The sequence below is a fragment of the Mycteria americana genome, chromosome 19 (assembly GCF_035582795.1).
Source record: "Mycteria americana isolate JAX WOST 10 ecotype Jacksonville Zoo and Gardens chromosome 19, USCA_MyAme_1.0, whole genome shotgun sequence".
Lineage (NCBI taxonomy): Eukaryota > Metazoa > Chordata > Aves > Ciconiiformes > Ciconiidae > Mycteria > Mycteria americana.
Genome location: NC_134383.1, coordinates 315989 through 329526, shown reverse-complemented (window position 1 = coordinate 329526; position 13538 = coordinate 315989). Strand labels below are relative to the sequence as shown.

General features: G+C 43.8%; 1 protein-coding gene across 2 annotated transcripts in view; it reads left to right on the top strand.

Annotated features, from left to right (window-relative positions):
• Nucleotides 1-13538, top strand: part of KMT2A (lysine methyltransferase 2A) — a 48462-nt gene that overhangs the window by 18203 nt on the left and 16721 nt on the right. For both annotated transcript variants that reach the window (XM_075520964.1, XM_075520965.1), the window contains exons 5-21: nucleotides 334-568; nucleotides 1871-1935; nucleotides 2771-3142; nucleotides 3762-3835; nucleotides 4450-4578; nucleotides 5441-5554; nucleotides 6737-6883; nucleotides 7143-7238; nucleotides 8044-8164; nucleotides 8975-9088; nucleotides 9439-9623; nucleotides 10206-10379; nucleotides 11206-11316; nucleotides 11565-11638; nucleotides 12151-12344; nucleotides 12740-12846; nucleotides 12990-13127. In XM_075520964.1, the coding sequence (XP_075377079.1) occupies nucleotides 334-568; nucleotides 1871-1935; nucleotides 2771-3142; nucleotides 3762-3835; nucleotides 4450-4578; nucleotides 5441-5554; nucleotides 6737-6883; nucleotides 7143-7238; nucleotides 8044-8164; nucleotides 8975-9088; nucleotides 9439-9623; nucleotides 10206-10379; nucleotides 11206-11316; nucleotides 11565-11638; nucleotides 12151-12344; nucleotides 12740-12846; nucleotides 12990-13127 (2450 nt within the window). The remainder of the gene's footprint in view (nucleotides 1-333; nucleotides 569-1870; nucleotides 1936-2770; nucleotides 3143-3761; nucleotides 3836-4449; nucleotides 4579-5440; nucleotides 5555-6736; nucleotides 6884-7142; nucleotides 7239-8043; nucleotides 8165-8974; nucleotides 9089-9438; nucleotides 9624-10205; nucleotides 10380-11205; nucleotides 11317-11564; nucleotides 11639-12150; nucleotides 12345-12739; nucleotides 12847-12989; nucleotides 13128-13538) is intronic.

Sequence of the window (13538 nt, the reverse complement as noted above, 5' to 3'; positions counted from 1 at the left end):
TGCTTAAAATGAGGACTTCAAGTGATTAACAAGGGAAAGTATGTTAAACAGCTCAGACTCTCTGTTACAATGCCACTTAAACAGGGTTAATCCTTTTAACCGTGGGTAATTGTTATAAACGTGTTCTGCCCTAAACTTTGGTCTGCTCAGGGGTGCGTGTACATATTCACATGCACACGTACATATATGTGTGCATACACACGCTCACACACTCCCCTTGTGTGGCTCTGCAGGTGAACGTATGCTTAATGGAATAAATTCCATTAGCAAATTAGACGCTCCTGAAACATTCTTTGACATCAGTGAATTCACTTTAGAAATTTTTTTGGATAGATAAGTCATCGATAGCTGGCTCAGAAGAGGCCGAACCTCTTGCTCCACCTATCAAGCCAATTAAGCCAGTTACCAGAAACAAGGCACAGCAAGAACCTCCGGTGAAGAAGGGCCGACGCTCAAGGCGCTGTGGGCAGTGTTCGGGCTGTCAGGTTCCAGAGGACTGTGGTGTCTGTACTAACTGTCTAGACAAACCCAAGTTTGGTGGGCGCAATATAAAGAAGCAATGCTGCAAGTAAGTATGTGTCTGAGAAACTGTCTAATCCCTACGCTGAGTGGGATAAGCATACCCACACTCTGGGACAGGGAACAGCAGATGTACCCTGTAGCACAGGCTTGGAGTGAATTTGGCCTGGGCTGAGGCTGGATCGCAGCAGGGGATTGTAAGCAGTTTAATTTACAAGTTAAGATCCTGATTCAAGGTGTGCTTGTTACGAGCTCCTTTTCTGAAGTTTGCTTCTGGTTTATTCTCCCCAGTTTGACGAAACTGGCATAGCACTGAAAAGTGTTTGGTATGAGAACAGTGGCTTTCATTAGGCAGCATGGGTTTTTGCAAGGAAGGCAATGTATACGTAAATATTTACCTCTTATTCTCCCAAATTGCATTTATGAAGAGCTTGTGTTTTCGAGATGGCGTTTATCTAGTGTGTACACACTTCATGTAACAAAGATGTCTCTGGATGTCATTAAGAAATACCACTCTTCCTCGATTTTTCCTGTCATTTTTTTTATACATATCACTTAGCCTGAACCTTTTCCTTTTTTTAAATTGCTGCATTAAATTGATTTTACCAGACTAGATAATCTGTCTGAAAAGGCAGCAACTGAAGGGGCACCAATGAAGATTGTTGTGGTACAAAAGCTAGCTATAAAGCGTAGCTGTGAGAATTGCTGTGTAGTACTCATCTCTGAAAACACTCTGCAGACTACTGGAAGTAGTCTCGCTCTTAGCAGCTTTGCCCAGGCCTCGGGCTAGGTTTCAAAACCACGGGCCCTGCTACAAGAATGAGGGCAGAAGCAAAGCCTAGCCCAACTTATAGAAGACACCATAGGCTAAACATAAGCAAAATAGGAAGTAAGTTGAACGCTTACAAAAAGGCTTGGCCACCTAATCTGATTCCACTCCGAGAGTAACTCTTTTTGTCCGAAATGGCCTCAGCTTGGATTACGTAAAACCTACGGTTGAGAGAGTTTGGTGTGGTTTCTTGGAGCTCTCGGACGTATTCTGATACTTCTCAAATCTAAGAAGTGGAGTTGACGGGGGATTTACCAGTGAAGCAGTGTTGTTACGTAAGCGGTTTTATTAACCTCAAAATTGTGTTGAGAGTGTGGAAAACCAAAAGGAAAATACAGAGGAAAATAAGAAATTTCTTTTGGATATCTCTGAAGAGGGAACGGAGGGGGGGAGATTGCTTGGAAAAAGGTAGTGGGCGTATTGATAGTGGGTATTTTCCATTTTTTGTGTTGAATGTTTACAAACTGCCCTCTTAATGTCTGCGTTTTCCTTCTGATTTCACAACGTGCTCTTTCTTTGTAGAATGAGGAAATGTCAGAATCTACAGTGGATGCCTTCAAAAGCATACCTCCAGAAGCAAGCTAAAGGTAGGCTAAGAGACTTGGCTCGAGTGTAGCACAAGAGAGACATCTTCACGTCTCAAATTTTGCTCTTTGCGCTGTCACTGTGGCTACACTGAGCTTATAAAAGGTTAGTCTGCAACCAAATGTTAACAGGGAGCCTGCCTGTTCTGGTGACGTCAGGTGAAAGTCGCAGGAGAGATGCGAGTACAGGCAGCATCTCTACTCCGTAACAGTGGCTGTCTCTTTCAGCACTGGACTTGTAGTTCTTCCTTCCTTTCGTAGGGAGCTGCTCGTGATGGCTGGTCAGTCTACCCTCTGCCCTTCGGGTGAAGCATTTCTCAGAGGTTTGCCTGCTCCTGAGTGACACGGGGCCTGATGAGTCTCTTGGAGCCTCCTTGTCACTGGCATAAGGCTTAAGTGAGCCGTTGTATGTGTTCTGTTAAATCCCCGCGTTCTTGGTACTGGACCTCTGGAGGTCTGTGTGTTAGTGTGACAGCAGTCAGGCAGCCGCCTTGAACTCCCTGAACCTCACTGTACAAAGTCTGCTTTCTCCTTTGCGCAGTTAAGCTCTGAATCTGTTTTACTACAGAAGGGCTTTGCTTACTACAGAAGGGTTTTGCTTACTGCGCTGTCAGAACAGAAGCCCGAAGTGTTAGAACACAGATTGCAATGTAAGCCAAGTGCATTACTTTTACCAACAAAATGCTTTATTTTTTTGAGCGCCGCTTTTTCTTTTGTATGACAGAATGACAGAATTCTGACATCCAAGTGTCTGTTTCCTTATTTTAAAAAAAGCAGCAAATCATTTGAAGTCACACCATTTTATCTGTGTTGCTTTATTGATGCTTCTTCTTCCTAGCTGCAAAAAAGAAAGAGAAGAAATCGAAGACAAACGAAAAGAAAGAAAGCCATTCTGGAAAGAACCAGTTGGACTCTGGACAGAAACAAACTCCTCAGGCTATCGTATCGAGAGAAGACAATGCTGTAAAGAAGAACAGTGAACCTACCCGTAAGCCCGTTGAGGAAAAGCATGAGGATGGGAATTCCTCCGTTCCAGTGCCGGAGCCCAAGCAGGTCCCTGCATCTGGTACCAGAAAGACTGGCAAGCAGGCGTCCCAGCCAGTACAGCTCCCTCCTTCTCAGCCACCGAGCTCAGGACCTTTGAAAAAAGAAGCACCTAAACCTACCACTTCTGAGCCTAAGAAAAAGCAGACTCCCCAGCCAGAAATAGGTAAATGGGACTGTTTATCCTCAGTCTGTTTGAGTCATGTTAAGTAACACTACTGCTAAAAGCTGTTGGATTTTAAAGCTGGTAAATGCTTTATGATCTGGTGAAATTACAGCAGATTATTTTGGATTTTTTTCTTAGAACTGGCTTCCTTTTTATTGAACTACAGTGTGTGTTGGGGCGGGGAGAAAGGTGGCCATCCTTATTGTGATTTTTAGTCATGTAGTCTTGGCAGTCTTGAAGTATAGTTTCAGTACTGCTAAGTCTGTTGACTGTTCACAGTCTGAACGTGAAACAAGGAGAATGTGATCTTTTTACCACAAAAACGTAGTCTGCTGTTGCACATAGTACAGAACAGCATGAACAGTCCCCAACAAGGCAGCTCCAGGACTTCTGTGGCTTTGCACCCAGAACGCTTCAGATCTGTAGCAGAGCACGCTCTCCTGGTCATGCCTTGAGGAGACTGCTCGAGTCATAGGTGGTGAGGTGCAGTCACAGAAGAGGGTGGAAAAATTCTAGACTAAAATTCATCACACATTATCCAGCTGATTTTTTTCCCTTTTCTTCTCTACAGGTGGCTGTTAGTTACTTGAAATACTCATAATTTTTCCCCCCTTCCTAGGCACAGAACAAAGCAAACAGAAAAAAATTGCTCCCCGTCCAACTTTCCCTGTGAAACAGAAACCAAAAGAAAAGGTGAATACTGTTTTTTGTACGCAGTCAGTAAATTTCAAGAACCTGGAACTTCTATCTGTCTAGAAAGTAGAACTGTATTACTTAACCCTTTTGCGGAATTTTTTTTGTACTTTTCCCTGTGGCAGTATGTGGATACCAAAGTACCTGGCGCATGCCTAAGATTCGGTTTAGATGTTAACACGTTCTCTAAGACTTGTACGCTGCAGGGTGGAGGCTAGCTTTTCCGTAAAAAATGGAACTACCTTCATCTCAGAAACAACTCCATTATGGGGTGAAAAAAAAAAAAATTGTCTTATTTAAATCTGAGAGAGAAGTGCGTAGGGACTAATTACACCCAGAGTTGCCCCACTGTACCAAAATAAAAAACAGCGCTCTGATGAGAGAACACAACACGATGTTAGAGGAAAATGCAGCAAATTGAATTAGAAATGTAATTGTGTGCGGAATGCTCCTAAGAAATGGTTTGCAGAATAGTTACTTTCTTGCAACTTTTACACGCTCATTAATTCTGTGATGGTTTGGGGGTTTTGTCTGTGAATCATCTACGGCGTTTAATATAATTACTGGTTAAGTTTTAACGTTTGGGATTAATGCAGGCTCCTTTACTTGACTAGGAAAAGCCCCCTCCTATAAGCAAGCCAGAAAGCAGCACGCTGAATTTGCTCAGCACTCTGACTAACGGAAGCAGTTCCAAGCAAAAGCCACCTACAGATGGAGTCCACAGAATCCGAGTGGATTTCAAGGTAGAGGACAAAATGTTTTAAGTATTTGAATGTTACCTGGCTCTAAACACTGGAACTAGAGTCCCTCAAGAGTGCTGGCAGTGGCTTCTAAGTTTGTGTGTCTGGTACTGTTCAGAGAGAACTGCAAATAGGAGCCTTCATGACAAGTCACTCGGTTGATTTTTTTAGAAGCTTGTTATGCCTTTTTTTTCTTAGAATTAGCGTACTGGATGAAGAGACACTTAAAGCTTTAAAACCTTAACTGTCAATGTGTGAGGATGAGCAAGAATTTGAGGTTTATGAAGAATTATTCCATTAAGATGGAACTATAAAACCTTACCACAACTTGAGCCATCAGGATTTGGGGAAAATGTTAGTAACTTGTAATTCACAACATTTTGGGTATATCTGGGGTTTTAAACTGATAAATCATGTACTTTTTTGAACAACAGTGTTGAAATAATAAAAATTAATATTTTCCTAATAATTTTTCAGTCCATCTATAAGTGTTGATACTGGAGATTATAGTGAGATCTCGTAAGTGTTTTATACAAATATGGAGTTTTAATAAAGTACAATTCTTCTGAAATTTCACTTTTAGTAATAATTGTGCAATCGTGACAAACTTTGTCTTGTTCCTTAGGCTTGCTTTCCGTAGAAGGAAGGCTAGCGTGTTAGTGAGCTCTCTTGGCAAGAACAGCGCCGAGATGTGACTATTCCAATATGCACTGTAAAGTAGACCAAGGTAGAAGTCGAAATGGTTTCAGTTTGAGACCGCTTAATCACAGGCGCAGAACGTATAAAGCAGCAATCAATGTGAGCACTTTATACTGATGTTGTATTGCCTTATTCTGCATGGTGATGTATCCTTTTGTACTTTCAGGAGGACTGTGAAGTGGAGAATGTTTGGGAGATGGGTGGGTTAGGCATCGTCACCTCGGTACCTATTACTCCCAGGGTGGTCTGTTTTCTCTGTGCCAGCAGTGGACATGTGGAGGTAAAGCATTGTGTTCTGCTGTCGATGACTTAGTTACAGCACCGCGTTGTTAGAAAAATAAATAAATAAATAATATCGTGACCTTAGTCCGAGAGAAGTTAAAATGATACCTGTAAATCTGTCTTTGCTAAACTTTGTCCTAAGGTACTAAAATGCAAGGTGTTTAAAATCAGTTTGGAAGCTTCTGCGGTGCTTGCTTTGCAGGTGAACTATATTAGACATAAAGAATAGCGTATTTGAGAGCACCTGCGTCTCCTCTTAATTTGGAATCCTGCATCTGATGTCAAGCAGGGGCTTTGCTTTTTTTTTAACTTGAAATAAGAAAGGCCGCCGATAATGTTAAAGGGCTGTAGGCAGTATTGACTTTCCCAGGTATGTCTGTTTCTGCTGAGAGCTGCAAACCATTACTGAAACGTGACTGGAAGGATTCTGGTGCTGTATAAAGAGCTGGATTTGGGCTTAAGATGTGTTAAATGTGTTTCCAGGTATAGATAGGTGCCTTCTCAACATCTTCAGACCAGCCGTCCTGGGAAGGTGATGGGCCGGGTTATGATGAGTGAATGATATTTGGGGAAAAGGGGGTTAAGTTCTGTATGTGGACATCAGTGCACTTGAGGACGGCGAAGGTCCGGTGGGGCACGGAGCCATCCCCTTCTCAATCAGGTTGCTCAAGGGCACAAACGATTCTTCTGTCCCCTGTGAGCATGCAGTGTTCGTGCCGTAAGGATGATTCTTTTTCTAGTATGACCAGCCTTGTAGGGGACACGTAGAAATTAGAAGAGCTTTCACGTGGGCCACCTAAGCTGAATGGAGGGAGGAATGTCTCTCTTGGCTCCGCGTATCCCTTCCTTCTGCACTAAGTGTTTCTTCTGGTGTGGTTGGCTTGTGTTACAGCGAGGGAGGGAGATCCTGAAGAGCCCTTTAGGCCTTTGCCAGTACTCAGAACACTTAGATAACAGGTACCAGACCCCACTTTGCTGCTAGATGCCTAGTCTGGGTAGACAAGCATGTGTTTGGGTTATCTGAAGTACGCGCGCAGTTTCCCTCCTAAAATATGCCAGTAGGTATCCTTGTTCTGTTAGTTGCAAAGCAGAATTCAACGTAGTTCGGAGCGCGAGGGGGCTTGTTTGGGAACTCGGAGCAGCTTCTGACTTGCTAAAACCTCCCTCTCCCCCCTTGCAGTTTGTGTATTGTCAGGTCTGTTGTGAGCCTTTCCACAAGTTCTGCTTAGAGGAGAGCGAGCGGCCCCTGGAGGACCAGCTGGAAAACTGGTGCTGCCGTCGCTGCAAGTTCTGCCACGTGTGTGGGAGACAGCACCAGGCCACCAAGGTACCCCCAAACCGCCGGGAGACCTGGCGGGCACCCCCCATGCTGCTCCCAGAGCTCCTCTTGTGCACCGGGGAGCAGGGAAGCGCAGAGTCCCTGCGCGAGCGCCGCTGTGCGCTGGGGAGAATGCCTCTCGAGTTGCTCCGCTGCAACTTCTTCTGCTTGCCCTGAATGGGCGATCCCACATCAACCGAAAACATCCAGGATTTTGCATCCCTTTGAAGGGTCTCTGTTCCAATGCTGTTTCCCCTTATTCTTGTAGCAGTTGCTGGAGTGTAACAAGTGCCGAAACAGCTATCACCCCGAGTGCCTGGGCCCAAACTACCCAACAAAACCCACCAAGAAAAAGAAAGTTTGGGTGAGGGATTTTGATTTCTTCTCGGGTAATCCGCTTGTTGACTGATGATCACGCTAGGGGCCAGAGCTCTGCAGACTTACCTGCTCTGATGCAATCGCTTAGCTTTTTAAGGCAGGGTGCCTGTTGCGTTGGAAGATACATTTGGAAATAGATGATGAGATGGGTTGTTGATAAGGTTCTGAACAAGCAGGATTTTTAAAGAGATTACACCTTTTTTAGTTGTAGTAATTCTTCTGATAGTCCCAGAATGTGGAAGAAGCTCTTTAGAATGGAAGCATTTACCTTGTTAACGAACTTATCGCTTGATATTGGTATTGCGAGACAACTTGGGTTACTGCACTCTTTTGTGTCTTTCAAGTTTGTGTTCTAAAGAAGTGCGAAAGCTTTGCCTGTAGTGTATTTGGTACTAGTAGTTTTTAGGTGTTTTTTTTACTACGATATCCTCAGAGTTAGAAAACTTAAAATAAGACCTCGTATTTTAGGTCAGAAGAAATGCCACAGCTACTTATGCTGTTTTATGTGAAGGGAAGGGTGATCTTGTCATCAGTGCAAATATGAAGGACAGGAAAACTACACTATGATTTATTTTCCTTTTTGTTCTTGTTGCCTTATCACCATCTTGCCATAAAGGGAGGGAGCTCTTTTCTTTTTAGTGCAAGTTTTGGTATTTGAAACGCCTTGTTCTGTTGTATAAGCTCTCTGCGCTCATTAAATAATAAAAACTGTGAAACGTATCGTTAGGACTAAAGCACAGAAACCACTGGATAAAAGCAAATAACTCTTGCCAAACACATTCCTTTTCCAGATATGTACCAAATGTGTTCGCTGCAAGAGCTGTGGATCAACAACACCAGGCAAAGGGTGGGATGCGCAGTGGTCTCATGACTTCTCGCTGTGTCATGATTGTGCCAAACTCTTTGCTAAAGGTACATAACGTTGTGGTTCTTGACAGCAGGAGCCTCTTCAGATGCTCGGTTTTGAATTAGACAGCATCAGCGTAGAGTGAACGGAGGGCCTGAGGGCAGGCGAGCTTGTCACGGTACAGACAGGAGTGAAAGCTGGTGTTAGGGTCAAGCATGAAAGCACATGTAATGGTTTCTGTGGGAAAGTCAGGTTCTTAGATTTTACAGTGGCTAACAAAAGTCACCACTGTTTTCTTGTCAGAGGTCGAGGCTTCCAGAATTTAAACACTATACCATATAAAGCAATTATTACACACCTGTTGGCCCAGGGTTTCAAGTAGCAGTTGAGAAAAAGACATTTTAAAGGACTCCTGAGTTAAAAGCAACAAAATTCCTATTGTAAAGTGGTTGTTCCTTCTTGTGTTAGTTACTGTACGTGACGCCTTTGAATCTAGGAGGGGCACTCGGGGGGGGGGGGGGGGGGAATCTCAGGATAGAAAATCTGGACTATTCCACCTGATTTCTTGCCTGTATGTCATCTTTGTCCTTTCGTTTTACACTGTAAAGCTAATTGCATATAGCATTTTGTTAGTCTCACCACCCCCAAAAAATGGGTACCCAGTAACAGAATTCTAGAGCAGTCAGTGGTCTTCCAAGCAGGTTATTTTTGTGGCCGTTGTTTGCAGTGTTGCAAAAGCAGATGTAACTGTATTGGCAGCTTACTGCTGGGGGTTTTCAGAGAGCTGCTTTCTTAGCACACTAGGAAGTAACCACCTAGCCTTTAAGGTGTGTGTGGCAGCTGAACTTCTGATAAAAATCACGTCTTGTTTGCAGGAAATTTTTGTCCTCTCTGTGACAAATGCTATGATGATGACGACTATGAGAGCAAGATGATGCAATGTGGGAAATGTGACCGCTGGGTCCACTCCAAATGTGAAAACCTTTCTGGTAAGGCAGATCCTTATCTCCTCAGTACTTAAGAACGCGGGACAGCGAGTAGACCAAACCAATCCAGTTTTGGACCTTTCTACTAGAGCGTTACGTTAACACCCTCACCTGTTGTGACCTACCCGAAAAATACCTGTAGAATGGCTACAGGTAAACCAGTGCTAGTATCAATGACATCTTGAAAGCATAGGACTTGCCTCAAATGCAGTATCGCTCAGGTAATTGCCCAGGATGCTTTTGTTAGGTGAGAAGTGTTTCAGTTAGACAATAAGCGTGGAGCAGGGGTTTTTCCCTAAATCCATCCTTCAGTAAAGTAGTTCAGACTGTTATTTTATTTTTTTTGTCTTCAGATGAAATGTATGAGATACTCTCTAACTTGCCTGAGAGCGTAGCGTACACCTGCATTAACTGTACGGAGCAGCATCCTGCAGAGTGGCGTCTGGCACTGGAAAAGGAGCTGCAGGTTTCCTTAAAGCAGGTTTTAACAGCCCTGTTAAATTCTAGAACTACTAGCCACTTGCTGCGGTATCGACAGGTAAGCTGGAGCCTCGCGTCTCATCAACGTATTCTGGCTTGAGGTGTTGCCTGGCATTCAGTTGAATGCTGGTGGTGTTGTGCATCATACTGCAAAAGCGTCTTTATCCGTACTTAGAACAACACGTACCGGGATTTTTGTTTTCTTTCTTTTGTTCGTTCCTGTGGAAACAAAGAAGCGGGTACCTATGATATGACTTGTGAGGCTAAAAGAAAAACGAGGGTAAAGTTCTTCAAGGAACAGGAGGATTTAGCTCTGTGATGGTGAAGGTGCTTTTTTTGACAGAAGAACAGGATCTTAGTCTTGAAATATATATTTGGCAATAAGACTTCTGAAAAATGAGTTTGATCCTTACAGCCGATCACTCTGCTCTGCTGTGTGCCTTACAGGGCAGCAGCAGAAAGCTGGTTAAGATCTTTTCATTTTTGTCCCGACGTCTTGGACAGGTATTGAGAACTTGAGTCTCCTTTCTTTCATGTTAGTGAGAATCTCTGGGCCGATAAACGTGCATGGGAGTATGTCATGAGTAGCAGCCACACTTCAATAGCCAATGTCCCTCTGTCTGGTTGCTGATGTTAACAGGCAGCAAAACCGCCTGATTTAAATCCTGAGACAGAAGAGAGTATCCCATCCAGAAGCTCTCCTGAAGGTCCCGATCCTCCTGTCCTAACAGAAGTCAGTAAACAGGAGGAGCAGCAACCTCTGGATCTGGAAGGAGTGAAAAGAAAAATGGATCAAGGATGTTACACTTCTGTGGTATGTCAAAGTTTTAGTGTTCCGCTCTGATAATAGATCCTATGAATTGCTTTATGACCCGTGGTGTTTATAACTGAGCACGGTTAAGCCTTTTCTTTAGGAACAAGGAAACAGGTTAACGTGCTGCCGAAAATAATTCTGCCTGGCGCTCATGTTAATGTTGGCCCAAAGACGTGTCATTTACACTGTTGTATGGCTCTCTTTAACCAGCAGCGGTACTTGGTTAAATCCCTTTTGCTCTTAGTCAGACATTTATGCTGATGGAAACAGGATAGGTCATCCTTCGTGTGCAAATTCGAACTGAAGGCCTAGCCAGATAACACTGGTGGTAGTCAGTTACCTGGAAACTAATGATTCATGTGCGGAGGGATGATCTCTTTAAGGGTCATTTATACAAAATGCTAAAGCTGACCGAATCGGTTTTCTTTGTGGGGAGCGGCCTTTTCCTCTTTTTTCCCTACAGAGCCTCTAACCTTGAGGAAGACTGTATATTGCAAAGTGCTAGGCAAACGTGCTGTTGCCAGATTTTGGCCAAATCCTTGTGAGGTAGCTAGCTTAGCCGATGTAAAATTGGTCAGCAGTCAACTCCTGGTAGAAGGAAGAAGTGAAGAGTTACGGGTGGAGCAGTTCTGCCAGCCAGTTTGCAAATGCACAGGGAGGGCTGCTTGTTTCTTTACAGCCAAATTCTTTTTCTGCTTTTAAGGCGATGCTCTGGTTCAGTCTTCTAGTCATCTGGATGCTCACTGGATGCCTTAAAAAATGAGTGGGTGGTGTAGCTGTACAAGAGACAATCCTGTTAATGTGAAATTTTGTGGCTTTCTTGTAGTTGGATTTTAGTGATGATATCGTGAAGATAATTCAAGCAGCCATTAATTCCGATGGAGGGCAGCCGGAAGTTAAGAAAGCCAACAGCATGGTCAAGTCCTTCTTTATTCGGGTGAGCTGGACTGCAGTTATTTTGAAATCCGCTTGGTATCATACCACTGCTTGCTGCTGTTGGAATCCAAAGGGTCCATCACGCTTACCATTGCTTGGGTATTTCCAGGAGTAAAATAATACATTGTCAGGGTTGTCGATGTTAACAGAATCTTACGAGTCGGGCATTTACAGTAGACCTCGGCTGAATGTCTTTGAATTTTTGGGTATGTTGTATAACATTTCTAATGGAGTGTTGTTTTCCTTCAGCAAATGGAGCGTGTTTTTCCATGGTTCAGTGTAAAAAAGTCCAGATTTTGGGAGCCAAATAAAGTAACAAGCAAGTAAGTAATTGTTCTGCATCCTACTGCGACACCCTGCGGTTTGCCAGCTGTCCAAGCAAAAAGTATCAAGAGAGCCTGTTTGTGGGGTTGGGTTTTCTGTTTTCGGTTTTTCTTTTCCTTTTTTTTTTTTTTCTTAAGCAGTTAAACATTAATGCCATTCCCAGGTTTTGTGTACGCTTCCTCGTTCTAAAGCAGAGTAACCAAAAACATTATTTAGAACTAGGTATATTGTGTGTTGGCTTGTCAGTCCTGTCCTTCCTTCCCCCTCCTCCTCCTCAGCACCATTTGGTGTGGCCCTCCTTCTGCATCTGTTACTCTCAAAAGAAACAGACAGCCACATCACAAACCTTAAAACGTAAGTGACCAGTCATAGCCTTTGTTGAGAGCATGTGTGGACTGTAAGTAACTAAACGAGTTGTTACTGTATACTGAATGTCAGTAGTGCTGGTAGACAGGGCAATAGGTCCCCTGGTGTAGTCGGGTCTGACAGCTGACTCCTTGTTGCATTTCAGCAGTGGTATGTTGCCGAATGCAGTGCTGCCCCCTTCGCTTGACCATAATTATGCTCAGTGGCAGGAGCGTGAAGAGAACAACCGCACTGAACAACCCCCTCTGATGAAGAAAATCATTCCAGCTCCGAAACCCAAAGGGCCTGGAGAGCCAGATTCACCAACTCCTCTACATCCTCCTACACCACCTATCTCTAGTAAGAAAAGAGATTGCAGCGCTATTGGTCCCAAACCCGGGGTGCTTCATTCCAAACCTCCCGGTAGTAAAGAGAGGGCGGTATTAGTTCTGTATGCGACTGAAGAATTTTGGAGACCTCTGTGACCTGAAATCATTTGGACGCTGTTGTATGCGAGATGTTTCTGAGCTGAGCTTGGGCCCAGAAATACATTTGCACCTGCCTCTCTTCCCCCAGAACAAGGGCTGCGTAGAGGCTGGTGTGTGCTTTGCCTTGCTTTACAAGCTGGCTATTGAAAACGCTAGGCTGCTGTTTGGCTCTTCTGCGCTGTTCGCTTACTGACGATCTTTCCAGGTGAATTTTTGCCTCCCTGGCTTCAGAGAATAAACAGTGTTCTTCTCTCTTTTAACTCTAAGGCTCTGACAGAAGCAGAGAGGATAGTCCTGAACTTAACCCACCTCCGGATGTAGAAGACAACAGGCAGTGTGCGTTGTGCCTGAAATACGGTGACGACAGTGCGAATGTGAGTGTCTGGCACGTGCCCATTTCGGTAGGAACTGATTTAAGCAGTACTGTAGATTTGGTACTGTGGATAGGCTGCATGCTTTTTGTGCATCGCTGTGTCTCGTGGAACATTTGAAAAGAATGTTTCCTTCCATTCTTTAGGATGCTGGTCGTCTTCTCTATATTGGCCAAAATGAATGGACACATGTGAACTGTGCTTTATGGTCAGCAGAAGTATTTGAAGACGACGATGGTTCTCTGAAAAACGTGCACATGGCTGTGATCAGGGGAAAGCAGCTGGTGGGTATAAGTAAAGAATACTTTGTTAAACTTCACGCTGATTTACACAGAACCAGGACAGGAACCCGGCTAAAAGATTCCTTGTGTGCGTTTTTTCTGCCCTGTCTTCTCCTTGCCTTGTTTTTTTTATGCTATATATAATAGAACTGACTGAAGAGATTTGAAAATTTATTTTATCCTTGCTCAGTTCAGAAATATTGTGGGGACCAAAAGGAACTTCTGACGGGAGAATTGGAGTCGTGTTTTTCTCAGAAGGTCTTCAATTGCCAGTGCTATACCTTACACAGCTGATGCCATATCTGTAGTCATAACCTGCTTTTAAAAATAATACGGAATATCTAAAGCCCGGCCAAATGCTGTGTCAAAGCCCAACACCTATCTCTAGTACAAGGACTGAGCAGATCTTCTGTT